The following is a 27744-nucleotide window of genomic DNA, read 5'->3' as shown; positions in this document are numbered from 1 at the left end:
AATTTTTCCCCTAGAGCTTGGCTACAGATAATAAAAAGGGCTTGAAGGGGCTTCTGAAGCAAAGGAATTCAAACTAACATGTATACTCAAGTCAGTTTAGGTTATGTTAATGTAAGGCTGTAAATGCAAACAAGCCAGTTAATTAGTTAAATGGAAGGTAACATTTTCGGAGGCTTAAATGATCAATAATTAGTTCAGACAGTTGTATATTACAGGAAAACATAACCTACTGACCAGTTCTACTATCAAAAAAAAAATAATAAAGTTACTTCAAGAAGATACATTCAAGTGTGGTTTTTGTCTCCTTCTGTCAAATATAGCTTCATTATGGAAATATGAATAAAAGGTATTATTTTGATTTTGGTTTCTGGAAAATGCAAAGGTTACATATTTTGTGCTCTCTGAAATTATCATTTAACTATAAAGGTTGTGGTGCTATTTCAACAAATATGAAAATGAGAAGAAAGTTTGATAATAAGGCTGTCAGGTTAAATAAGCATGGATTTTATAAATATTCTTCCTATACAATCTATAGATAACTGTAGATATTTATAGATTTGATCTTTTAAAAATAACTGTAGATCCAATCCTTAAATACTCATTTACTGCCACTTTAGAACTGCACAGAATTTTAAAAATACTTTTCTGAGACAAAGGACAATTCTAACTGATGAAAAAGGTGGTTAAAACTTAAAGGAAATTTCAGAAAAGAGAGAAGGGAAAGGTGTAGAAACTAGAATTTGTTATTTAATATGTGTTAGATGACTAGGCCAAGTGTTCTATACATTTGTAGGTATGCTCCCTACAACTCTACAATATAGGAGCTGTTAATATTCCTTTAAAAAATTTTATTTATTTAGTCATGAGAAATACAGAGAAAGAGAGAGAGAGAGACACGTGCAGAGACACGCACAGAGACACAGGCAGAGACACAGGCAGAGGGAGAAGCAGGCTCCATGCAGGGAGCCCAACATGGGACTCGATCCTGGGTCTCCAGGATCAGGCCCTGGGCTGAAGGCAGCACTAAACCGCTGAGCCACCCGGGCTGCCGGAGCTGTTAACATTCCAATTTTACAAATGAGGTAATCAGGAATCAGAGAGGTTAATTATCTTGCCTAAGGTCACGAAGTCAGTAAGTGGTAGGGCTAAGATATAATCTTTAGTCATCCTTTTTTCTATGTGTTTTTTCCAAATTGTTTCCCTGAATCATGTATTTATTCTTAAAAACTTATAGAGTTTATATGATATAGTTACATATAGTCTCAACAAAACACAGGCAACAAAAAGTGAGAAAAGCAATGCTTTAGGAATCCCAAAAAGCTTTTCTCATCTACTAATAGGCTATGCTACCCTGGAAGAATAAAATGGCAAGGGCTCAGGACCTTCAAAGGACTGGGTGGTGGAAGAGCAGGATGGAAATTCAGGTTAGTCTCTATGATCTTTAGTATACGCTATGAAATGAATGTCCTCCTAACTCCCTCAATTCATATGTTAAACCCCAACACCCAGATGTGATGAGTATTTGGGGGTGGGCCCTTATGAATGCAAATAGTGCCTCAGAGACCTCTCTGGCTCCCCTGCTATGTGATAATACTGAGAAAAGATAGAGAACCGGGAATGGGCTCTTAGTGGACCACATATCTTGGACTTCTTAGTCTCCTTAATCTTGGATTTCCTAGTCTCCAGAACTGTGAGATATAAATATCTGTTGTTTATAAACCATCTAATCTGTGATAGGTTATAGCAGCCTGAACAGATTAATAGTACAACATTCAGCAATTAAATTGATTCTATGACTATATTCTTAAATGTAACAGAGTAACAAACTTCTGTCACTCTTAGAACTGGAACCCAGATTTCTAAATTTTAAATCCAAAGTATGCTTTTGCTCTATGATCTCTACTAATATTTTGAATTACTACTTCATGGTTGTTTCAAGACACATAAGACCCACTTGCATACAAATGGGGAAAAAAGGCATTATACTAGAATTCCACATTCTCTCAAATTACTGATTACATGTGAATCGGATACATAAAAACTGTGAGCCTAATTTTTAAAGTTTACTCAATAAACAATATTCAAATTAATGTATTTTTATTATTCAATAAAAGAATTAACTTTAGATTCAAAAAGCCAAACCAAATATATAAATCCTTGAAAACTTTTTATCAATTTCAAAACAGCCTTTAACCCTGTGGGCTATAGGGAATCCCTGGGTGGCTCAGCAGTTTGGCGCTTGCCGGCCTAGGGCATGATCCTGGAGTCCCAGGATCAAGTCTCACACAGGGCTCCCTGCATGGAGCCTGCTTCCCCCTCTGCCTGTGTCTCTGCCTCTCTCTCTCTCTCTCTCTCTCTCTCTGTGTGTCTGTCATGAATAAATAAATAAAATCTTTAAAAAGAAAAAAACAAAACTGTGGGCTATAGAACACACCATATTGAGAAAGGGAGGCAATTTCAGAAGCTCAGGTTAGTATTAAGAAACTAATAAACAGCACCCAATTTAGAGCTAATAAGATTCCCTTTATTTCTGCAACAAAGGTTCTTTTAAAATATGAAATATATTATTTCTTAAAAGGAAAAAAATAGGAAGCCAAAAAATGGCTATTACTTAATTTAAAAAATATAAACAATGTATACTTTACATATATTTAAGGTCTTTATAAATTTTTCAAGTCTCAAGCCCTCTGCTATCCCAGTTGTAGGATTTACTAATTCAAAAGACATGCATTAGTACTTTGCAATCCCTTCTGCATCCAACTACCTTTGTTTTTTTAATTCAACAGCAGTGTTTCTAACTATTATAATCTTGTTTATTGGTGATAAGTTATAACAGAACCACCATTCGCTGTTACTATTTTGAACTGTCTCTCCTGGAGTCAACCCTTCATTTACAAAGTAAATTATACAACTGTTAAAATTCACAGGATAATACATTTTTCCTAGTGGCACAGCTTGGGAAAATATACCCAGAAATGGTACCATGTGAAATTAAATTGTAAAAGTGATTAGGGTAGACTACATGATTTACTACTGTATACTGGAATCTAGAAAATCACAGTTCAATATACAAATTTATTTAAAAATAATCTACAATGACTTATTTTCTATCCTATGACATTTATACAATGCCAAGATGATGTCTGAAAATTAAGCAATATTCTGAGTTTCCCAGAGAATGCCAATAACTGGTCTGAGTTTTCTCTAAATTGACTATTTAACCAGTGTATTTTAACATGGATTTGTTGCTACATAACCTAAATCTTAAATGAGGTAATCCTAAATCTTTAATATCCTAAATCAAAGTGAGGCAAAAATGAAGTTATTTTCCATTTTGGGAATCCAGTATTATATGTGAAAAAATCATTACACAGATTCAAAAGCCATATAGACTTCTATGAACTTTTGTGAAAAGTTATGATTTGATCAATAAAGATATTTAGAAACACAGGATAAAAAAGGAAAGTTTAAAAATGTTCACCTTCAATTTATTTCATAGGTCACTGTTATGCCATCTAATAAGATAATTAAAAACATGCAAGCAGCTGGTACTACAGCTAAACAGATTAATGTAATAGTCTGTAGTCATATGTGCTGGCAAGGGGCTCGCCTCTTTGGAGAGGAGAAGGTCAGCTGCCCTTGGGAAGAGAAGGAGGGTGGTGGGGAGAGACTATTCTTTCTACCATGTGGCCCTGTGCTACAGTCCCTAAATTAATCATCTACTGCAAACTGCTAATCAGCAGACTACTACTCCTCTTTCATACCCAGCAAGGGTCTCTCAGTTTTAATGGTTAAATAAGAAATGCAGAAAGCTCATATATTTCTGACAGAAAACACTGGTCTTTAAAAAGCATAAGGTCTGTTGCATAAACCAGTATCTTTTCAATTCTTACAAATTTTCCATTTTAACACATCATCTGCAAATTAGTTGGGACACATATAATTGCATTTTAATCAAAAGTTCTAAAACACCATCTATTACCTAGGCACCATATAATATTCATACCAGTGCCTTAGGAGTTAAATTCAACTACACTCCATTTGAATCAATGAAGCAAAACCACAAAAGACACAAATCCAAGTAAAACCTCCTGGCCTACGAAAAACAAATCTATGAACATTAGGTACATAGCACTATCGTGTTGGGATCTGTTCAGTTCTAAATTTCTAAATTTGTCAAAATTCCAAAAATCCACCTCTCAACTTATACAAAGAGTAAAACATCTTCCTTTTATCATTGCTATGTATACAAATTTGGCATACAAAGGCAACTGAGAATATTGTATGAGAGATTGAGCATTTCAAACCTCGGGTTAACCTTGTTCTTAGCTCCTTTTCTGCTAACAGACAAAACTTATTTTCCTGTGAGTCACATCCTTTGCTACCTTCCTTTTAGTGTCTCTATATCAGGTCGGTAAAAAATTCTAAATACCAGAAGATTACCAATGATGACAATGATGACAGTGCCACAGACTAGAAGATAAAAGCAGCTATCATTTACTGAACATTTACCACATGACACTATCCCATTAACTCCTCCTAACAATTGTGTTTTCTTATCCCCACTTTCCAGTGAGGAAACTGAGGCTAAGACATGTCCAAAGTTTCCCAACTATTTGGAGTCAGGATCTGAACCACCTCACTATATACTTAGATATTATTAACAAATGAGGGATGCCTGGGTGGCTCAGGGGTTGAGCTTCTCTGCCTTTGGCTCAGAGTGTGATGCTGGGGTTTTGGGATAGCATCCCACATCAAGCTCCCCAAGGGGAACCTGCTTCTCCCTCTACCTATGTCTCTGCCTCTCTCTCTCATGAATAGTAAGATCTTAAAAAAAAAAAAAAAAAGAAAAGAAAAACAATCAGTGACTATGCCCTCTTGAAAGGGACAGTCTAAGACCACAATAAGACAAAGAAACAAAGGGAAGAGTACAGACTTAAGGTGACCAATTCAAGACCGAATTCAAAAGTTAATAAAACCTCCGCAAACACTATAAAAGAGTACACGGTTTGAAAGATGAAGATTGAGGCAACAAAGTTGCCAATTTATATGAAAGAATTGATAATACTCAAAGAACTAATAATGCCATGGCTTTGTATTTGTATTTTCAAAAGGCTTTATCTTCTACATTTTATCTCAGTCTTTAAGAGAGTTGTGAGGAGGAAGCTGGTTAGACATTATGATGTCTGTCTTAAAAGATGACAAACTAAAGCTAATTATTAACCTGGACACAAGTACATATAACTAGAGTATGATGGTACTAGGCTGGCTGCCAGAACTGTCTGACTGTAAGAAAGGTCAGGATTTCTGAGACAGTTTAAACAAGACAAAATTGGAATCGTTAGGCTAAAGGATCTTTGAGGGTTAATATTCACATTTTTCTAGTAACTTATTTAAGTTTAAAACAGCAACGATAGCAACAGAAAAATAATTTTCATTTTCAAAAGGGGATTTTACTGACAATTCTGTTGCCATTTTAGTATGATCGTGCAACAATTCCTAGGTTTTATCAGTTAACCTTAATATGAAAATATACCCCAGAGCTGTGCTTCTATGAATTCTGCATTTAACCCAAGTGTCAAATTCACAAGTAAGCTCATTATATTGTAAGAGCTATTGCCTGCTGAGTAGAAAACTATTCATTTCACACCTTAAATACTATAATACTATTTAATAACAGCACTGGCCTGCCAACTATTAAAAGCTCGTTTTTATATATTGTACTACCTGAGCTTTTTATCTTGCCTTTTTAATTACAACAATAAATTAATATCCTAACATTACAACACTGACAGGCATTGATTAAAATTATATTAGTTAACAACATTAGTATTTATTGTGCAAAGTTGCATTAGGAGTTCATTTTCAAAGTACAATTACCATTCAATAATACTAAAATACTTTAATCTTCAAACTATTCAAGGATAAAATAAACTACAAGATAATACTATGCCTTCACATTAACACATTTCTCTTAACTTTATATTATGTCCATTATTTACTATAATTAGCTAAACTACAAATGTAATTGTAAAATTAACTCACCCACAAAATTTACACTTATATAATTTTTCTTCCTTTGAAATACATCTCTATTTTCCTTTGGTCTTAGCTTTGGTACTTATATCTACTAATAATATTAACAACACAGATTTCACATATATTATCATATTAACATTCCTCACTTACATGCCAAATCATGAATGTTCAACTATCTTTTACATTCACTTCAGTACTAAAAGAAGGATTTGAAGAATCCCAGCATTTATAAGGTAGGATGAGTACAGTGAAAATATAATGACAACATATGAGCTTTACTGCTGTGATAATACCCTTCTAGAACACCATGGGAACATAAGCCTTTTTTGTAGTATCTGTGACACTTGAACGACTGATTATTTATACAGACCCCAACTGATATAAAATAAAGATGTCAAGTGTTTCAATTACCATCTCATTTGTGGAATTCATAAACAATTGTACAAAAACTTTCCCATTTACCATATTCTTATTGTTTCCTGCATATATGGCCCTATCCTAGATATTAAAAGCTTACCTGGAATCAGAAAAAACAAATGACAGAGTTCCAATTAGAGATATACACAATATATTTTCAAATAAAATATAAAGATTCCAATCATAAACTCCATATTTACTATATAAGAGAAGGAGTTACAGCTTAACATTCACCTGAGTTTCCAAGTCTATAGTGGTTCTTGTATTTTATAGTGTCACTGCAAATGTGTCAGAACTAATTAACCATCAGGACAATATACTCAAAGTATTTCTTCAAGAATCTGCTTTGCTATCCACAATGCCAAAATGTATTATTATTGAATCCGCACCTTTTTTTCCTTGAGAGAAAACAACTTAGTTCTTATATCACATTGGTTAAGTATATGAATTTTCAAATATTACGGAAATAATATAATCTTTTTTCTTCCTAGGTTCCCGTTACGAAGATACAAAATCCATAAACATGTACTCAAGCAAATATAAGGAGAATATTACCAAAATATTAGAGAAGATACCTGTTTCCTTAACTAGTGTATTCTTTTAAAAAAAATCACTAATTGAGATATAACTGCCCTGTTTGCTGAAGAACCATATGAAATATAAATAAACAGCACTTGATGTCACCTCAGATTACATTTCATATTCTCTTAGATACTCATAAGGAATATATTGTTTTAACAGGAAAACTTAAATGGAAGCCTTTAGTACTATAACAGATATACTGGAAAAATAAAAACAAAAATGGATTATAATGGAGCTTAATACTACATGTGCATTCATACCAATTATCCTGCTATATACTAACAAGTGATAACTACAGTTAGGCCATTTACTCAGGAACTTAAAAGGTTACATTGTTCATTACTCAGTAGGTCTGCAAAACAATAGCATATCACAATAGTCTTTCTATTTGACTTATGTTTAAATAAAGCACAGGTAACATTTTCTTACTACTATAAGATTAGAATCCTGTAACATCAGGTATCTTGTGTATTATCTTGTAATAATATGTATCTATGTATTCATCACCTACCTATAGGAATTAAAAGTCCCATCAGAATCTAAAGTAGAACTTCTTCTTCCATTTTTATTTGAATCTCCTGGAAAAAAAATTTAAAAACGCTGAAATAAGGAAGATTATGAAACTGAATGTTTTAGTTGAAAAGCTTCTGTGTGACAGCTCTATGAAGTATACTGAGTCCAAAAGCACTATCCCTACCCCCCAAATATGTCTTGTAATCAGAGTACAGACCTCTTTTTAGGCAAAAAACTCATTTTAATGCTAAAATATAAACCAATATCACCACTCCTAGCTTGTAAAGAAATATTATCAAAGTAACTGTTAACAGAACAAATGAAACAGTACATTTTATTATAAATCACAAACAAAATCAAAATTTATAAACCATTTAATCATACACCATTTTTATAAGCAAAAGGCAACTCTTTGTTAGTGGCCAAGTCATCTGCCATACCACTGGTACAGTAAAAAGAGAACAACAGAAAGGGGACCTGGAATGATCTCCAGTCCCCAGCACTGTATGGTCTAGGAATATAGTAAGCAGAGAGGTAAAAGGGAAAGCAGGCGTGGGAGGTGGTGAATGCATCCTAACAAATCTTTAATATACCTTAATACCCTTCTTAAAACTTTATGTTTTAACTGTGGGCAAAAGTTCAGCAGTTTGAAAATGAAAAGAACAACATGAAAGATATTTCTGTATTGTATGGTAATACTAAACATTTAGGGGGGGGAATCAATTTAAGAAACTGTTATATTCATAGTATCAGACTTAGAACAAATTAATACCTATCTGTTTAAAAATCATGGAATACAAATAAATGTGCTAAAGAAGTTTAAAAAATGCTTACCAATGCCACAATATAAAATATTCATGCTTATTGATAGAAATTTAATTTTAGTAGTTAAGTTTTAAAATATATTCTTCAAAATATAGTTTTTATGAAACCACTGTATACTACTATTAAATAGACCATTTATTCTTAGAACAAGTTAAAAAGACTAGATTCTGATTACACTTTATATTCCAAATTCTTGTAATATAACTTTCAAACATCAGGTTATATTCATTTTTATGATATTTAAAGCTTAATAATTTAATGATTTGTCCATCTATACTTTTAATCCACTTTGAACAATCTTAGGTGCCACTGGAGATCATCACAGTGGTCCTGGTTAAGTCAAATAGTAATTACAGAGCTTTCACTTTAAAGATGAGATTATTTTTAATTATTGAGTATGGTACTTAAGGTACCATACTTATATAATTATGCTACTCATTAAATGGTTATTGAAAGCTGAAATGTAATTTTAATGACAGCTACCTATTTTTCTTTGCACATTTTATAGTTGACAGATTAGTCAAGAATGTTGGTTCTTTTCAAAATCTTTACAGCTGTGCTAAAGTGTTTAGGAGGACAAGAACTGGGCTGAGTCCACTTACTATTAACTCTATTTTTCCGCTTTCAGTTTTTTTTTTTTTCATTAAACGTGCTTTCAGGTTTTTTTTTTTCCATTAAACAAAAATCCTAAAATGGATTACAGCATTCAAAACTATTGCCAAATTTTATAGAAGAAAATTATTCAAAAACATTTAAATGTTTAAGATCAATTTAGCTGAGTATATTTTGTTAATTCTTTGAAAACACAGATACTATAAGATTACTCATGCAACATATATTTTCTTTAAAAAATTAATGGTATTGTAATAAATAAACTAAAAGGATTTAAAGAAAATTATTCGGTTTCTTGCTAAATGAAAATTTCCTACAACACATGTTATTTAACAGCTTGCAGACATTTCCTGTGAAACATTCTATAATCAGCATAAAATAAGTACTATATCATACATTAAAATACGAGCCTTCTTTCTCTAAAACTGAAGATTACAATTACTTAACCACATAAGATCTCACCAACAGAATATTTCTTTTCTTCTGATATTTACCAGATCAAATATAAAATCCTTCAAATAATTAAGAGACTTTCCATTTTTTAAACTAGGTTTTGCTATCATAACATAAAGGTGTTCTTCATCTTATATCTGTTTAAAAATGAGTATACCACAATAAATGTAACCTTCAAAGGAAGGGAATAAGGGGGAAAAAAAGCAGTTTTTCTTTCTTGAAAACATACCAAATAAGGAGTACAATTGTTTTCCTAAACAGTATTAGAGAAAAGATTTCAGAGTTTGCGCTATGGGGAAAAGGCAATAAAGTTTTGAGGCGGGAAAACTGCTTTGTTCCTTCAATCCTCTAGTTGAAATTAATTATAGCAAATGTTTATGAAAACATCTGTTCCTTACAGTTATAAATTCTTAATTTTAGTATGGACGATTCCAGATTCTTATTTTGGGAGGAAATTGCTTAAAATTGAAAGATTTACAAAAGAACAGGCAGAATTTGTAATTCTGGAAAACTGTACATATAGTGTGTATATCCTGCAGAGATCTTCATTTGTGTGAGACATTTGGAGGGGCTTGAAACTAGTAACCAGGAGAAATGAAAGAGAGGCTGCTCTTTGATTTAATAAAGTGTTTACAATAAAAACGTTATTTATAATAAAAGGAAACATCAACTAAGAATTATAAATAAATGCTACTTTACTATTAATCTAATTTGGAGTTAAGTATAATAAACTAAGTATTAATTTTATCAGAGATTTTAGTAAGTCTAATGCCAATACAATCATAGGAAGACATGTGTGGTGTTCCCCAAAAATAACAACAGAGGGTGCAAGAGAGTTTAACATGATGTCTTTAGTTGCTGTTCTGATTCTGGAACTAAGTTGTCAGGTAGCCATGACTGTAACAAGGTCGTTTTCAGATCTCTCCCTCCTTCTTCACTTTCCTCTATCAATCTCTCTCTTTCTCTCCGTGTCTCTCTCTCTCTCTCTCTCCCTCTCTCTCACACACACACAAACATAAGTACATTATTAATCTTGCACAAAGACCTTTAAATAATCACGTGTTTTAAGATAACATTACCTTTCACTTGACTGAAAAGTAACTTCATAAATTTTTAAAATATAATTGTAAAAGTATTTCAATATTTAATGTAAATTAATCAATAAAATAATCTAGATATATTTAGAGGAAATTTTAATAAATGCATATAGTATATACAATATGTAACATACATATTATATGTCATTATGTATATGTATACTGCACAACATACATTTACAGGAATATTTCATCAATTTTTGTGACAAGTACAATGTGAAATTTACATAACAGATTATTTCTCATTGGTAAATAACTTTGTAAAAAGAATTCCTAGCACTGAAAATTAAAATACGTTGGCTGATTTGAAAAATATACACTTGTAGTTACATTATTTTAAATGAGGATAGAAAAAGCATTTATTTTCCATTAGTAATTTCTAACATATATGTATCTAACTTATTAAGCAAATAATATGTGTGATGGTTGCTTAAATCTCAAAACAAGATAAATTAAATTCCAGATTATTTAACTTACTGCAGTCATATTTAGCTGAGGGCATTTATAGTATCTATCTGTGTACTGCTGAAATCACGCTAAATGAAGGTTTATAATAGATTTCTATAGTGCTTTTTATGCACAAACATCTTCTTGAAAGTAGAACTAGAGATTTTAAACTAGGTTAGGTTAAAAACAACCAAAATAATGCTATAAATGAACACATCTACTCAATTGAGCCCTCAGTTTATATCTAAACAATGTCACAAGTTTTAGAAGATCATGTCATACAAGGTATGAATTCTAAAAAGTATTACATAATTTAAAAAAATAAGATTTATCTCTAATTTGTTAGAGAAATGTCATCAAGTATGTGCAATGAATATTTAATAGTAAGAGGGGTAAAAAAGATTTGCTTTAAACTAAGTTGAGGGATCCCTGGGTGGCGCAGCGGTTTGGCGCCTGCCTTTGGCCCAGGGCGCGATCCTGGAGACCCGGGATCAAATCCGACGTCGGGCTCCCGGTGCATGGAGCCTGCTTCTCCCTCTGCCTGTGTCTCTGCCTCTCTCTCTCTCTCTCTCTCTCTCTCTCTCTGTGACTATCATAAATAAAAAATAAATAAATAAACTAAGTTGAAAACAAAGCTATGAGTTGCCACATTTAGTTATGATAGGATAATATGCCATAAATAGTATAGAGACCTGAAATCTTTTCTTTTTAAATGAACATTACTACTGAAATGTTTATTAAATTTAAAATCCCATTCAAAGAAAATGAATAAAAAAAAATCAATGAATTAAGTATATTCATGTGTTGACATATGGCAAGGTAAAGTATAATGATTCATCATTGTCTATAAAGTCAGTAACCACTAAGGACATTATCTCAACAGAGAGACAATAGTCTCTCTAAGCTAATTTATGTTAAAAATCTAAGACCACCCATTGGGTCTAAGATCCAGTGCTCAAGTAAATACAAAAAAATTATTTATTCAATAATATTCCATTTTCTCTATTATTATTATCTACATTCTAATGATTTAATGGCCATATTTCTCTACGTATTTAAAATTATTTTTCATTTCCAATCTTTTTTTAATTTTTTTTTTAAGATTTCATTTATTTATTCAAGAGAGGCACAGAGAGAGAGAGGCAGAGATATAGGCAGAGGGAGAAGCAGGCTCCATGTAGGGAGCCTGATGTGGCACTGGATCTCCAGACTCCAGGATCACACCCCAGGCCAAAGGCAGACGCTCAACCACTGAGCCACCCAGGCATCCCATCCAAAAATGATTAAAAACATTTTTTTTAATTTTAAGGATTTTATTTATTTATTCATGAGAAATACAGAGAGAGAGAGAGGCAGACATAGGCAGAGGGGGAAGCAGGCTCCATGTAGGAAGCCCCATGTGGGACTCGATCCCAGGACTCCAGGATCACGCCCTGAGCCGAAGGCAGACACTCAACCACTAAGCCACTTAGGCGTCCCTAAAAACATTTTTTTTGAATAATGGCAAAAAGAATTTCTATATGGAAGAGTGTCAGTGGTTTTACCTTATAACCAAATGTTTGCAAGTGAATGGGCAGCTTTATTGCCAGTCTTCCTTTTATTAAAAACAATGCAGGGACACCTGGGCTGCTCAGCAGTTTAGCACCTGCCTTCAGCCCAGGGCATGATCCAGGAGTCCCCGGATTGAGTCCCCCGTCAGTCCTGCATGGACCTCTGTGCACGGAGCCTGCTTCTCCCTCTGCCTGTGCCTCTGCCTCTTTCTCTCTCTGTTCTCACATGAATAAAATAAAATAAAATAACTTTTTTAAAAAAATGCATATTTATTGGTTCCACGTGAAGCTGTGAATATTGCTTTGACTGGGAATGAGTTCTTACTGTAATTAAGTATAAAAAATATCTTCCAAAACTGAAGTGTGACCTGTATTACTGAGTAAAGAGTTGATATAATTCCTCAAAGAGTTGGATTTTTGGTTTTTAAAAACATTCCTTTTATATACTACAAAGAAGTAATTAGTACTTTGGTTATTTAAACCACTGCATGGTATTTATAATGGCAGTTCCCAAAGGGTCCTCCCTTCACATAATCATAAACACAGACCCTCTTCTGAAGTGTACATTATTGGGGTGGGCCTGAAGACTTGGGCTTCCATGTGTTTATATCGATTTGAAAACAAAGCATTATCCAGAAAGTAGTAGTCATTATACATGTCACCTTCACACAGGTATGGCAGTCTAGTTAAAGCTCTGGTAATAAAACCAGCCTTTCTGAAAACTTCAGGCAGAGTATTCACTTGTTCTTCCCAATTCTGTCCCTTGATTTTTAAAATTTCTGATGGTTTCTCCCACTTGCTACTTATGTTTTCCACATAGGGATGAAAGGGTAAAGCCAGAGCAAGGATGACTCTGCCTCTTGTTGGCTCCAAGACACTTCTGATATCTTTTAACAAAGGCTGGAGCTAATCACAGCTGTCGAGCAAATTCAAGCAATTGACATCATACTGGAATCCTGTATTCTGCTATTCAGTTAGCAAGCACATTATATTTCTTCTTCTGAAGCTGCCATATCATATTTTCAGAGAGCTCCATAAATTTCTTCAAAATGAGAGTTCATGATTTTTGTGACTTCTCCACCTCCAGCACCTAAATCTATGAGACTGGATTAATTTTTTTGCAGTCTTCAAAACTGATCTGGTGAAAATGCAAACACTGAGCCTCTTCTTTGCAACCCAGTGATAGATATTGTAGACATAAACAGACTAAAAACAGGTGACACTAAAGAGTGATATAATCAGACAAAGAGTCCAATTTCTCAATGCTGTTAAGAAGATCGTATTCCTTAATGTACCTCTGAACAAAGAGAGCCTAGAGAGATTCATATTTCTCTCTATTGCACACCAACCACTGGCGGTTCTCCTTCCTGCTGGCCTCGGCCTCTGCCAGCCTGTAAAGGCTACTTTTCATGTTCACATACAGGGAGTGGATGAGCAGGCTCCTCAGCATCCACATCCTCCAAGCCAGCTAAACAGACACTAGGCTCAGGCGAAGCGAGCCTACAAACAGTCTCACCAAGCGCCCTGGCCACTTAGATCACTACCAGTGTTTGCGGCGAGGAAGGGGAGGTGCCACCACCCAGACTAGAGCTACTGTACCCAAGTTGCCCTACCAGCCCCTTCAGGGCCAAAGTGGGGGGTCAAACTTATTATTTAGGTAATGTAAAATCAGATATAAAAACAAATACAGAAACTTTTAAATAAATAATATTTCAAATGAATAATTTTAAGAAGATAATATTTTTGTTATTCCTATATCATTAATAGAGTAATTTTCAAAAGAAAGCAGCGTGACATCAGTGGAGTGGCAGAATATACAACTCTAAATTCTCATCCTCCCAAAAAAACTCTGGAAAACAAGCAATAACTGTCAAAACCAACATTGCAATGATTCTGGAAAACAATCTAAGATTTATGAAAACCAAATGAACAACGAATGAGAAAGACATTTCTTGAAAGCGCTGTGCCATTTTTACTTGCCCTTAGCCTACCAACTCCTTGGTACAGCAGCAGTCTTGAAGAGGGATGCAGTTCCCAGTGTGGGAGACCAGTATGAGGTTCTTGAGGGAGTAGAGCAGATCATATTTGCAAAATATTATATAATTCTGTTTTAACTTGTTTAGGAGCTACCTGAAGGACTGACACAAAACAATCTCTTTTTTGTCTAACTTGAAAAAAGCGGTGGGGATTGCTCTTGAACACACTGCAAGCTGAATTAAGGAGAAGCAGATACCTAGGGCAAAAGATTATAACTGAAACATTAAAGAGATTACCTAATGGGCAGTCTAGGTGGCTCAGCGGTTTAGCACTGCCTTCAGCCCAGGGCATGATCCTGGAGACCCAGAATCGAGTCCTATGTGGGCCCCCTGCATGAAGTCTGCTTCTCCCTCTGCCTGTGTCTCTACGTGTGTGTGTGTGTGTGTGTGTGTGTGTGTGTGTGTGTGTGTCTGTGTCTCTCACGAATAAATAAAATCTTAAAAAAAAAAATCACCTAAGACCTGGCAGCAAGAGTTGGTGAGAGAGTTTCCTTGGTAAATTAGGACATTCAAAAGCACCCAAGTATATAGGAAAATATATATGCCCAGCACAAGCAGGAGACCAAAACCCTACACCTGAAACTTGTCACTAAGATGAATGCAACCCTGGCTAAATGATGAAGGATTGCTGTAGCACAGAACCAATCTGCAAAGAGGAGAGGTTTTGGGTTTTTTTTTTGGTTCCTATTCGTTTTTTAGCTCCTGGCTTTCAAAAAATTATCTGTCAAAACTCTAGCTGAACACAAACTAAGAAATAAAGATTTCAGTGACTACATATGCGAAAGAATAAATCTCTGCAAAAATAAAAAATAGGGTGGGAAATAACAGAATACAGAAAATAGCAAATATCAGGAGAATCTAAATTTCAAGAGTTACCAAATTATAATATTCAAATACCCAGTCGTCAACAACAAAGAAAAACACATAGCATTAAAGGGGGGGGGGGGGGAGGAAGCCAGGCTCAACAAAAAAAGTAAAATAAATTGATAAAAACTATCATTCAGAAAGCTAGACATGAATTTATCTGAAAAAGATTTTGACAAAACTGTCTTAAAAGATGTTTGAAGAACAAAAAGAAAAAACACAGAAAAAAAAGGAAATCTTATAAATGAATGATTAAGCAAAATGAGATTATCAATAAAGGAAAAATAAGGGATGATTTTGGGGGCTGAAAAATAAAATACCTGAAATGAAAAAGTCACTAACTAGAGTGGTTCAATAACAGGTAGGAACCTCATTTTTATCTTTGATGAAAGACAAAAATCTACAAATCCAGGACGCTTAAAGAACTCTTGGTATAATTAACACAGACACACATATAAAGAAACATAAAAAGCAAATTGCTAAAGACAAGGAGAGACTCCTCAAAGAAGCAACAAAGAATATGTCACATCACAGATTCCTCAGTAAAATTAATAGGATGATTCTTATCATAAAACATGCAGGCCAATTGACAGTGGGATGATGTATATTTAAAATACTTAAAGAAAATACTGTCAAAAAAATTTTGTATCTAGCAAAACAAATAGTGGGTTTCCTGGATCACTCAGTCAGATAAGTGTCTGACTCTTGATCTCAGCTCAAGTGTCAATCTCAGGGTTGTGAGTTTAAGCCCCATACTGGTACTCAAAAAAAAAAAAAAAAAAAAAGTAATGAGAAGTTAAGACATTCCCAGAAACACAAAGCAGTGGAGTCCAATACCACTACACATACCCTGAAATAAAAGCTAATGGTAATCCTTCAGATTGAAGGGACAACAGATAGTAACTGAAAGCTGTGGGAAAAAAAAAATATCTCTGATAAAGGTAAATACATTACTATATACAAAGCCAGTATTACTGTATTTAAGGTTTGCATTGCCAAACTTAATTTACTATAAGATACAAAACAAATGAATAAAAAAATTATATATCTATGCTGCAGAGCAAAAGTGTATAAAAATGTAACGTATAACAATATAAAAAGGGAAGAAGAACACTTCCATAAAAGAGGAGTAGGAGGAACTTAAGCTCACCTTGTCCCATGGATACAACTATGTAGCATACACATCAGTGTAACTGACCCAGAAAATGAACTGAAGGCTGGTAGAATAAAATCCACAACTAAATGTAAAGAGAAGGCAACATCAAAGAGGGTAGGAGGGCAAAGACACTGTGAGGAGCTAAACCCCAAGGGTCTGGCCACCAAAGATAGAGAGTCATGGGCACAATGAGGGAGGAGAAACAGAATGCCATGCCAGGGAGCCTGCAAGAGAAAGACCACTCCCTAATATTTGCTTTGAAAACCAGAGGGGCTAAATTTCATTGGTTCTTATAACTAGTGGGATGTAAAGCCTAGAACATTAAAAATTAGTAGGTTCAGTTCTGTGTGAGCCAGGAGGGTAATAGGAAACTGAGTCTTTGCCATTAAAGAGAGAACACAAGAAACAGCTGGTAGAAATATAGCATAAAATAAGCAGTTTGAAAAATGCCTGGCATGGCATACGGGCAGGAGAATTATTTACTAATCTCAGAGTTTACTGAGTGACTTCTCCAGGAGCAAAGGAACAGGCAAGCACCGTTTTCCTCATCTATGACCTAGCATAAACACAGGTCAGCCTGCAGAAACCAGTGCAGTGCCTGCATTCACTACCTTGCTGCATACACCACACCCTGTCCCCTCAGCTGAGCCTGCCTCAAGCCTGGTGCTGCAGGACCCCTCCTCCAGAAGACCTGCAAAATCTTGCCAGCACTGCATCTTCCAACTGCACACTTTGTGGGATCATGGTCCTAGAGGCAGTGACTGGTCACCTGCCATGGAGGACACCAGCACATTATTAAAACTGTACCACTTGCCTACATGCACTTTACAGAGCAGCCCTGGCTACCCCCAATATCCACAGTGACTATGTGTCCCCTGTGGAAGAAAAGGACCAGCACTACCTTGTGAAAAGTGCAACCCCATCCACATCTTCCAAGAGCAAGAGATATAACTGATTTTCCTAACACCAAGAAGCAGAGAGTTAGACAATGTGAGGAGACAGAGGAGTATGTCCCAAATGAAAGACCACAACAAAAATCACAGCAAGAGACCTATGTGAAACAGAGATAATGAATATGCCAAATAAAGAACTTAAAGTAATGATCATAAAGATACTCACTGGACATAATAGTGGAAGACATCAGTGAGACCTTTTTTTTAAGATTTTTTTTTATTATTTATTTATTCATGAGAGATAGAGAGAGGCAGAGGGAGAAGCAGGCTCCATGCAGGTAGCCCAACATGGGACTCGATCCCGGGTCTCCAGGATCACACCCTGGGCCAAAGGCAGGTACTAAACCGCTAAGTCACCTGGGAATCCCCATCAGTGAGACCCTTAACAAAGAGATGAAGAAGAATCTATCAGAGATAAAGAACTCAGTAACTGAAATTAAAAATATACTAGATGAAATAAATAGCAAACTGGAGGAAGCATTACTCTGTCCTCAGTGACCTGGAGGACAGAATAATGAGAAGCAATCAAGCTGAACAGGACAGAGAAAAATAATTTAAAAAATGAAAATAGAATTAGGAAATTCGATCCATCAAGCATTCACATTATAGGGATCCCAGAAAAAGAAGAGAGAGAAAAGGGAACCAAAACTTTATCTGAAAGAATAGTAACTGAAAACTTCCTGAATCTGGGGAAGGAAACAAAATCATATCCAATTTGCACAGAGATTCCCCCAACAAAATCAACCCAAAGAGGGCCACACCAAAATACATACTAATTAAAATGGCAAAAAGCAGTGATAAAGAATTTTGAAAGCAGCAAGAGAAAAGAAAAAGTCACATAAAAGGGAAACCCCATAATGATACAGGTGGATTTTTCAACAGAAACTCTGTAGGACAGAAGAGAGTGGCATGATATATTTAAAGGGCTGAAAGGAAAAAATCTGCAGCTGAGAATAATCTATCCAGCAAGTATCATTCAGAATAGAAGGAGAGATAGAGAGTTCCCCAGACAAACAACAGCTATAGAAGTTCATAATCAACCTAGAAATGTTAATGGGGACTCTGAATAGAAAAGAAAGAGTATAAGTAAAAAAAAGTAGAAAGCACAAAAACATTAAAAATAAATCAAAGGATTCACAAAATAAAAAGACACTAAGTATGAAACTATATACCTAAAGTATGGGGGGAAAGGAGTAAAGAGTAGGTGAAAGCTAAGTGACTTCCAACTTGACACAGACTGCTATATGCAGAAAATGTTATCTGCAAATGTAATTGTACCTACAAATAAAAAACCAACAATATATGTGCAAAAAATAAAGAGAAAGGAATCCAAGTATATCACTAAAGAACAGAGAACATACACAAACACACACAAAGGGTGTGAAAAGAAAGCTCGAGTAAAAATACTTATATTGAACAAAATTAACTTTAAAACAAAGACTAATAAGAGACAAGGAAGGACACTATATAATCATTAAAGGGACATTCCAACAAGACGACATAACATATATATGTGTGTGTGTATGTGTGTACACACACACACACACACACACACACACACCCTAACATGGAAGCTCCCAAATGCATAAAATAGTTAATAAAATATATAAAAGAACTAATCAGTAATAATACAATAATAAAATGGGACTTTAACACCCCACTTACATCAACGAATAAATCACCCAATCAGAAAATCCACAAGGGGGACGCCTGGGTGGCTCAGCAGTTGAGCGCCTGTCTTTGCCTCAAGGTGTGATCCTGGATTCCCTGGTTCAAGTCCCACATCAGGCTCCTTGCACGCAGCCTGCTTCTCTGTCTGCCTGTATCTCTGCCTCTCTCTCTCTCTCTCTCTCTCATAAATAAATAAAATATTTAAAGAGAAAAAAAAAAGAAAAGAAAGAAAATCCACAAGGAAACAATGGCTTTGAATGATACACTGGACCAAACGGATTTAATATATATTCAGAACATCCCACCCTAACATAGCAGAATATACATTCTTTCAAGTGCACACAGAATACTCTCCAGAATGGATCACATGTTAGGTCAGAAAACAAGTCTCAACAATTTCAAAAGGACTGAAGTTAATACCATACATCTTTTCTGACACAACACTATGAAAGCAGAAATCAGGCACCAGGAAAATCTGGAAAGAGTACAAATACAGGCAGGTTAAATAACATGCTACTTAATAATGAAAGGGTCAACTGAGAAATAAAAGAGTAAATTAAAAAAAAATACATGGAGACAAATGAAAATGAAAACACACAATTCAAAACCCTTGGGATGCAACAAAAGTGGTTCTATGAGGAAAGTTTATAGCAGTATAGGCCTACCTCAAGAAGCAAGAAAAATCTCAAATAACCTAAGGTTGCACCTAGAGAAGGCAGAAAAAGACCAAACAAGACCCAAATCCAGCAGAAGAAAGGAAATAATAAACATTAGAGCAGAAATAAATGATACAGACACTAAAAGGATAGAACTGATCAATAAAACCAGGAAGTGATCTTTGAAAAGACAGACAAAATGGATAAACCTCTACGTAGACTCATCAAAAAAAAAAAAAAATCAACAAAGAAAAAAACCATAAAGAGAGACAGGATTCAAACAAACAAAACCAGAAATGAGAAAGGAGAAATAACTGACCCCACAAAAAATACAAAAGACGGTAAGAGACTATTATGAAAAATGACATGCCAATGAACTGGAAAAACTAGAATATATGGGAAATTTCTAGAAACATATAACCTATCAAAACCGAAGCAGGAAAAAAAAATAGAAAATTTGAACAGATCAATTACCAGCAATGAAATTGAATCAGTAATCAAAAAATCTCTCAACAAAATGTCGAGGACCAGACAACTTCACAAGTGAATTCTAATCCTACCAAACATTTAAGAAGAGTTAATGCCTATTCCTCTCAAACTTTTCCAAAAAAACAGAAGAGGAAAGAAAATTGCCAAGTTCATTCTATGAGGCCAGCATTATCTTGATACCAAAACAGGATAGAGACACAACAACAAAAAACTACAGGCCAACATCTCTAATTAACACAGATGCAAAAATCCTCAACAAAACATTAGCAAACTGAATTCAACAATACATTAAAAAAAAAAAAGGATCCATCACAATCAAATGAGATTTACTCCTGGGATGCAAGGGTCTATCAATATTTGCAAATAAATGTGATATATTACATCAATAAGAGAAAGGATAAAAGCCATATGATCATTTCAGTAGATGGAGAAAACGCATTTGACAAAGTACAACCACCATTCATGATAAAAACCCTCAATAAAGTAGGTTTAGAGGGAACATACCTCAACACAATAAAAGCTGTATATTTAAAAAAAAAACACAGAGAAAGAACATCAGACTCAATGGTGAAAAACTGAGCTTTTCCTCTAAGATGAAGAAGAAAAGAATGTCCACTTTCGTCACTTGTATTCAATGTAGTACTGAAAGACCTAGCAACAGCAATCAGATAAAACAAAAGAATAAAAGGCATACAAATTGATAAGGAAGAAGTAAAACTTACAGTATTTCAGATGACATACTATATAAAGAAAACCCTGAAGACTCCACCAAAAAAACTTGCTAGAAATAATAGGAATGAATAATAATTCAATAATAGAATTACTGAATTCAGTAAAGTTGTAGGATAAAAAAAATCTATGTGCAGAAATCTCTTGAACTTCTATACACTAATAATGAGGCAGCAGAGAAATTAGAAAAATAATCCCATTAAGAACTGCACAAAAAAGAATAAAATACCTTGGAATAAAATGAACCAAAGGGGTGAAAGGCCTGTGCTCTAAAACTATAAAACATTGATGAAAGAAACTGAAGATGACACAAAGAAACAGAAAGACCTTCCATGTTCATGGGTTAAAAGAACAAATATTGTTAAAATGTCCAAAACAATCTACACATGTAATGCAATCCCTATCAAAATACCAACAGCATTTTGCACAGATCTAAAACAAACAATCCTAAAATGTGTATGGAACCATAAAAAACCCCAAATAGCCAAAGTACCACAATAACAAAATAGCAGAAGTACTGTTTTATCAGCAGTTACTTTAAATTTAACTGTATTAAAGTTTCCAATCCAAGGCAGAGAGATTACCAGAAAGGATTAAAATAATTGCATCACTATATGTTGTCCATAAGATCCAAATCGTAAGATTCAAAAACACAAAAAATTGAAAGTCAAAGGGTAGATAAAGATATCCTATGTAAAAAAAAAAAAAAAAAAAAAGAGAGAGAGAGAGAGAGAGAGAGAGAGAGATACTGTGGCTATAATGATAACAGACAAAATAGACTTTGTCAAAAACTGTTACAAGAGATGAAGAAGGATATTATTTATACACTGATAAAAGGGTCAATTAATCAAGAAGATAAACATTTATGCACCAAACAAAATACAACATGAAAATATATGAAGCAAACAATAACAGAATTGAAGGGAGAAACAGACACTTCTACAATAATAGTGGAAGACTTCAATTCACCATTTTCACTAATGGACAGAGCATCTAGACAGAAGATCAATAAGAAAATAGAGAACTTGAATAGCAATGTAAACCAACTAGACCTAACAGACATCTGTAACACTGTACTTGACAACAACAAGATACACAATCTTCTCAAGTACATGCTCCAGGAGAGGCCATATGTTAGGTCAGAAAACAAGTCTCAGTATATAAAAAGACTAAAATCATGTATATCTACTCTGAATTTACAGGAGTAAAGCTAGAAGTCAATTACAGAAGGAAAATTGGGAAATTTTTCAAGTATAAATGAAAATACGTGTGTCTACAGATGGAGAAAAGACAGATAAGTATGTGGGTGGAGTCTACATAAACACGGTAGTTTTAACTTCTAAGGGGAAAAAACATGCTACTGATGACCTCTGGTTAAATTTTAAAGTAACTTCCAGGAAAAAAACATTTGCTGAACTGGTAAAATTAAATTGCCATATTCAATAGTTTAATGAAGTTTTAAAGTAGAGGCATCATGACTAAACGTCTCAAGCAAGACAAACCTGAGTATATGTTATTTAACATTCAGTATCTCAGCTTCTTTGTTTGGAAATTGGGAAAGTAACAGTTTCTATCACAAAGTGTAATTACAGGGATTAAATAAGATAACTTTAAGTCAATATAATTCCTCAATGAATGTTAGCTATGATTTTTCTGAACATATTAATGTATTTAACATACTGGATCCAGTGGAGGAATAAAATTAAAAGGCTATTCTATATAAAAGAAATAAAATTATTTGTAATTTAAATAACTAAAAATTATAACCCTTCTAGTCATTAAAAAGCATTATTCTGGGCACCTGGGTGGCTCAGCCGGTTAAGCATCTGCCTTCGGCTCATGATAGCTGTGTTCTGCCTGCCACCTCCAGTCATGATCCTGGAGTCTCAGGATAGAGTATGGGATCTGCTTCTTCCTTTCCCTCTGCCCCTTCCCCTGCTCATGCTCTCTCTAATAAATAAAATCTTTTTAAAAAAGCATTATTTCTGATAAACTTTTTAATTAACAAAAAATTTATTGTCTGTGCAAGTTCTGTGGATATTCTTCTAATATCCTTCCTGATGATGATTATCATATCAAATATTGAATATGATATGAGTAGAAAAAAAATCACAAAATTAAATTACAGCCTTGAAATACAAAGCCACCTAATGCACGAGCTTAATATTTCTTGAGACTGACAAAATATAGACAGATAAAGAACTAGAACTATAGTCAATCTAGTAATAAACTAAAACTATACCATATAGGATAGTTTACAATATTACCTATGCACCAGAATAAAACAAGCCTTAAGAATTATTAATGACTCTGAAACTGAATGAAAACAAGGTCTAATTAGATAGTAACCTGTAATAATACACAAATGCATATATTTCTATTTATTATGATTCTTATTTTTGGGCATATTGTTATTTCAAACCCAGGCATTCCATAGATTCAAAGCTGCTTGATATCTGGAGGGGCGGGGAGGAGCAGACCAGGAATTAATCAGGTAAAAAGACTTCCAATGGACAATTAATCCCTCTAGATCCTAGCATCCATATCTATTAAAAATGAGGTAGGACCAGTTCAGTCTAAACTCATGAACATGATGATCAACCAAGTCACCTGTGACAAGTAAGTCAAAAGAGAGAGAGCGTGCACACATGTGTGTGGTGTGTTCGAGAGAGAGCAAAGGTGAGATGAGAGAACCACGGTAGGTCTAGGATTCTCTACTTATAAATGGTTTTCCAGATTATTTTTGTGATCCAAAATAAAGACTTTTTTTTAGTCCAAAATAATAAGCTTCTACTGTGCTAAAAGTGAGTCTCTTGTTGTAGAAGGCAACTTAATTTGCTCCAAACAGGGAGATTATTGAATATCTTATGTGTCACCATTTACTGTGGACTATCATAAGCACATGCTTCAACCTCATTTTCCAGCAGTAGTAGTGGGTTGCATTGAGTTATGTCAACTCTGTACATTGTCCTATTATGACCTTTAGCATGTAGTGATTATTGGTGGAAGGGTGCAGACTGGAGGCAAAACACAGCTATCATTAGCCAGTGTGGTCCTCCAGCAGACCACATGGACTTCAAAAGCACCTTCCTAAGGAGTCACACAATGCCAATATTGTAATTTAGATAAATACAAAGCATATTTATACTAAGTAGATCAACAACAAATTTGAGAAGAGCTTCTTCAGAAGTAAATGTATTAAAAAAGAACATTTGAAAATATTTCTTTAAACCTATAGAGTATTAGGTCAAGGATGATTATTATGTAATTTGCACATTGCTATATTTTTTCTTAACAAAAATTCAAATAACAATTTGGTTTAAACTCTAGCTGAAATTCTTAGTTTTGCTACTAATCTTAACAAATGTTTTAATGAAATGCCTCCAACAAAACAAAACAAAACAAAACAAAACACAAAAGTTTTTCAAAGAAAATCTAATTGATACTTAGGTAACTCTACCCGAGATGTTAAATTATGTTAAGTGCCTAATATAATAAAAGTAATATATAAATTGTTGCTAAATAAAAGAGTATATCTAGTACTGAAATCCTATTTCATTTCTTTTTTTTATTTTTTTTAATTAATTAATTTATTTATTTACGATAGTCACAGAGAGAGAGAGAGAGAGAGACAGAGAGAGAGAGAGACAGAGAGAGAGGCAGAGACACAGGCAGAGGGAGAAGCAGGCTCCATGCACCGGGAGCCTGATATGGGATTCGATCCCGGGTCTCCAGGATCGCTCCCTGGGCCAAAGGCAGGTGCCAAACCGCTGCGCCACCCAGGGATCCCCTATTTCATTTTCTATAAATCTTTCAAATAATAACTTAAAAATAGTAATTCTTCTTTTTCTTCAAGGTTTAAAAAAAGGAAATACCTTTCTCTACAGAACAGGTTCCTTTGGGCACTTCCCATTTTCATTATTAATTATAATCAGTGCTAGATATTTGAATACCTAGTAAGTGGAAGACACCTCATAAAATGTAAAAATACCCATTTACCAAAAGTGATTAACTAAGCTATTATTAAATATCACCTCTTTTTGTATGAAAAATTAAAGTGAGATCTATTTGAGGGATATAAATTACCATCCATGAACCAGAGTAAATAATCCTATATGTCTTAAACGACAGCTAACTGAACAAGTTCATATATCAAAGATCTACTTTAAAAGTATAATGGGCATTTTAACTATGAATCCCAAAGCACTGATGAAGAACCAATGGTAAATACTCTCAAACTTATCTTTATTCTTACAAATGATTTACTCAACTAAATCACATTAAAATAAGAATAATCTAGGGGCACCTGGGCGGCTCTGTCCATTAAGCATCTGCATTCTGCTCAGGTCAGGATCTTAGGGTCCTGGGATCCAGCTCTCCTTGGGCTCTCTCTGCTCAGCAGGAAGTCTTCTTCTTTCTCTCCCTCTGTCCCTCCCCCACACTCATGCTTTCTGTCTCAAATAAATACAATCTTTATTAAAAAGCATTAAAAATACAGTAATCTAAAATCCTCAAGCAACGATATCAAAAAAATTTTAATATTCACCATTTCCTTTAAAGAATTCAAAACATGAACTGATCCTTAAAAATGTTTGATACATTAAAGAACTATTTAAAAACTATCTGTTTTTTAAAGAGGAAATATAAATCCATAAGCTGACTTCTATTTACCATTTTATGATAAAGTATATTTATTAGTGGAAATGATTTTTAAACCTGATAATAACTAAAAATATGTAAAAGAAAAAAATAACTTCTTCAAATTTGCTGAGAAATGTGTAATGTACAAAATTCAACTATCCTTTTAAAGAATAAAAAATATTATTCAATGTAGTTATTTATTGAGCATTTTATCCAAACTAACATGTTTAATTATCTAGAAAAATTGAAAATGAATTCTCATTAATAAATGAATTTATTTGAATGATTCAAACTTCTATTCATGCACCTGGATCATGTGATGATAGCTTTTTTACTTATTCTTTCAACAATTATGTACTAAGTATGTCCTATATTTTAGCCTAGTGATCTAGTAGCAAGCAAAGTTCGAAACCCATCTCTGACTTCCTTAAGTTTGTTGAAAGTTTGGCAGAGGAAAGAGAAAGTCAAAGCAACATACAATGACAGCTTTGAAAAGTGTTATAGAAAAGTTACACACCCTACTATACAGTAACATATGAGAAGGGAGAGGCCACTGACCAAAAAGAGCATGAAGAACACCACTAGAGAGCATGTGCCAGGATTCTGTGAAGGTCTTGTCAAGGATTTGGGTCAAGATGAATAGGAAGGCAGTGAAAGAAATGTTTTAAGGAGAAGCAGAATATGATCAAGTTTGAATATTCTTTTTTTTTTTTAATTTTTTTTTAATTTTTATTTATTTTATGATAGTCACACACACACACACACAGAGAGAGAGAGAGAGAGAGAGAGAGAGAGAGAGAGGCAGAGACATAGGCAGAGGGAGAAGCAGGCTCCATGCACCGGGAGCCCGATGTGGGATTCGATCCGGGGTCTCCAGAATCGCGCCCTGGGCCAAAGGCAGGTGCCAAACCGCTGCACCACCCAGGGATCCCAAGTTTGAATATTCTTTAAAAAGATCCCTCACTTGAATTTGAGGGTGAAGGAATTTGAGGGTGACTATAGAGATAAGAGTAGAAGAAAGAATACTGAATAAAAGCCCTTGTAATCTAAGGCAAAAAATGGGGATAAAATAGTCATATTGGTCATTTCATTCTCATACCATCTTAGGAATGGCAACTCTCCATTTTTAAAACTTGTTAATATTATTTACTGAGAACTTACTATGTGCCAGACAGTTTTAGGACATGGAAATACTATAGTTAACAAAACAGACTGAAGTGTGGGGATGGGGGGAATGCAGGAGAAAACACAAGAAAATAAATTCTTAACAGATAAGTTCACATAATTATAAAAGCTGTAAAGAAAATACAGCAGAATAATGCGATATTCAGTGACTGGAGGAGGATGCTCTCTGCAGGGAGAGGAAATATCTGATCTGAAATTCTAGTAACAAGAAAAAAAAATAGCCATTTAAACAACAATGGCAAATGACAACAAACAAATTGCAAAAATTAGCCACTTAAACATCAATGGCAAAATTAGTTATTAAACATATAACATGCAAAGTCCCTAGAACAGAAGCTGACATTTAAAAAAGAAGGAAAAAAAAAAAAAAAAGCAAGCAAGCCAAGATGTCTCAAAGGCTAGGAATACAGTTATGTAAGATGGGGTCTCTGTGAGAAGAAGCAGCCTTTGAACAGGGAGGAAGTCTAGATTTTATAAGTACCGAAGCTACCATAAGTTTTAAAACGATGAAAAAGATCTATTTTATGTTTGAAAGATGATTCTAGCTGCTGTGTGAACACTGGATTGGAAGTGGGGGACAAGAAGCTAAGAGATCAGTTAGGATCTGTTATCATAGGATAACCTGATAAAATGGGCATAGACAACTACATACTTATTCTAAGATATTTTAAATGAGGATTTGAAATCTTCTGAAATTATTTGAAATTATTTCTACAATGGAAAAGTAAATAACTGTGCTAATACTTTATTTTTATATACAATGAAGAATTATCTTAATTTTATTAATAATTTTATTTATTTTTTACAAACTGCTTTCTATATAGATCAC

General features: G+C 34.2%; 1 protein-coding gene and 1 pseudogene across 1 annotated transcript in view; both read right to left on the bottom strand.

The window, feature by feature from the left end:
- The window catches only part of TBC1D5 (TBC1 domain family member 5), a 530534-nt gene that overhangs the window by 251886 nt on the left and 250904 nt on the right, over window positions 1-27744 (bottom strand). The window contains exon 5 of the mRNA XM_055321341.1: window positions 7550-7616. Within this exon, the coding sequence (XP_055177316.1) occupies window positions 7550-7616 (67 nt within the window). The remainder of the gene's footprint in view (window positions 1-7549; window positions 7617-27744) is intronic.
- LOC129507270 (protein-L-histidine N-pros-methyltransferase-like) lies at window positions 13070-16595 on the bottom strand (annotated as a pseudogene).

Source organism: Nyctereutes procyonoides, unplaced genomic scaffold (assembly GCF_905146905.1).
Source record: "Nyctereutes procyonoides isolate TBG_1078 unplaced genomic scaffold, NYPRO_anot_genome, whole genome shotgun sequence".
In the NCBI taxonomy this organism is placed as follows: Eukaryota; Metazoa; Chordata; class Mammalia; order Carnivora; family Canidae; genus Nyctereutes; species Nyctereutes procyonoides.
The sequence above is the reverse complement of the archived record's forward strand: the minus strand, read 5'-3'. Positions and strand labels throughout refer to the sequence as shown.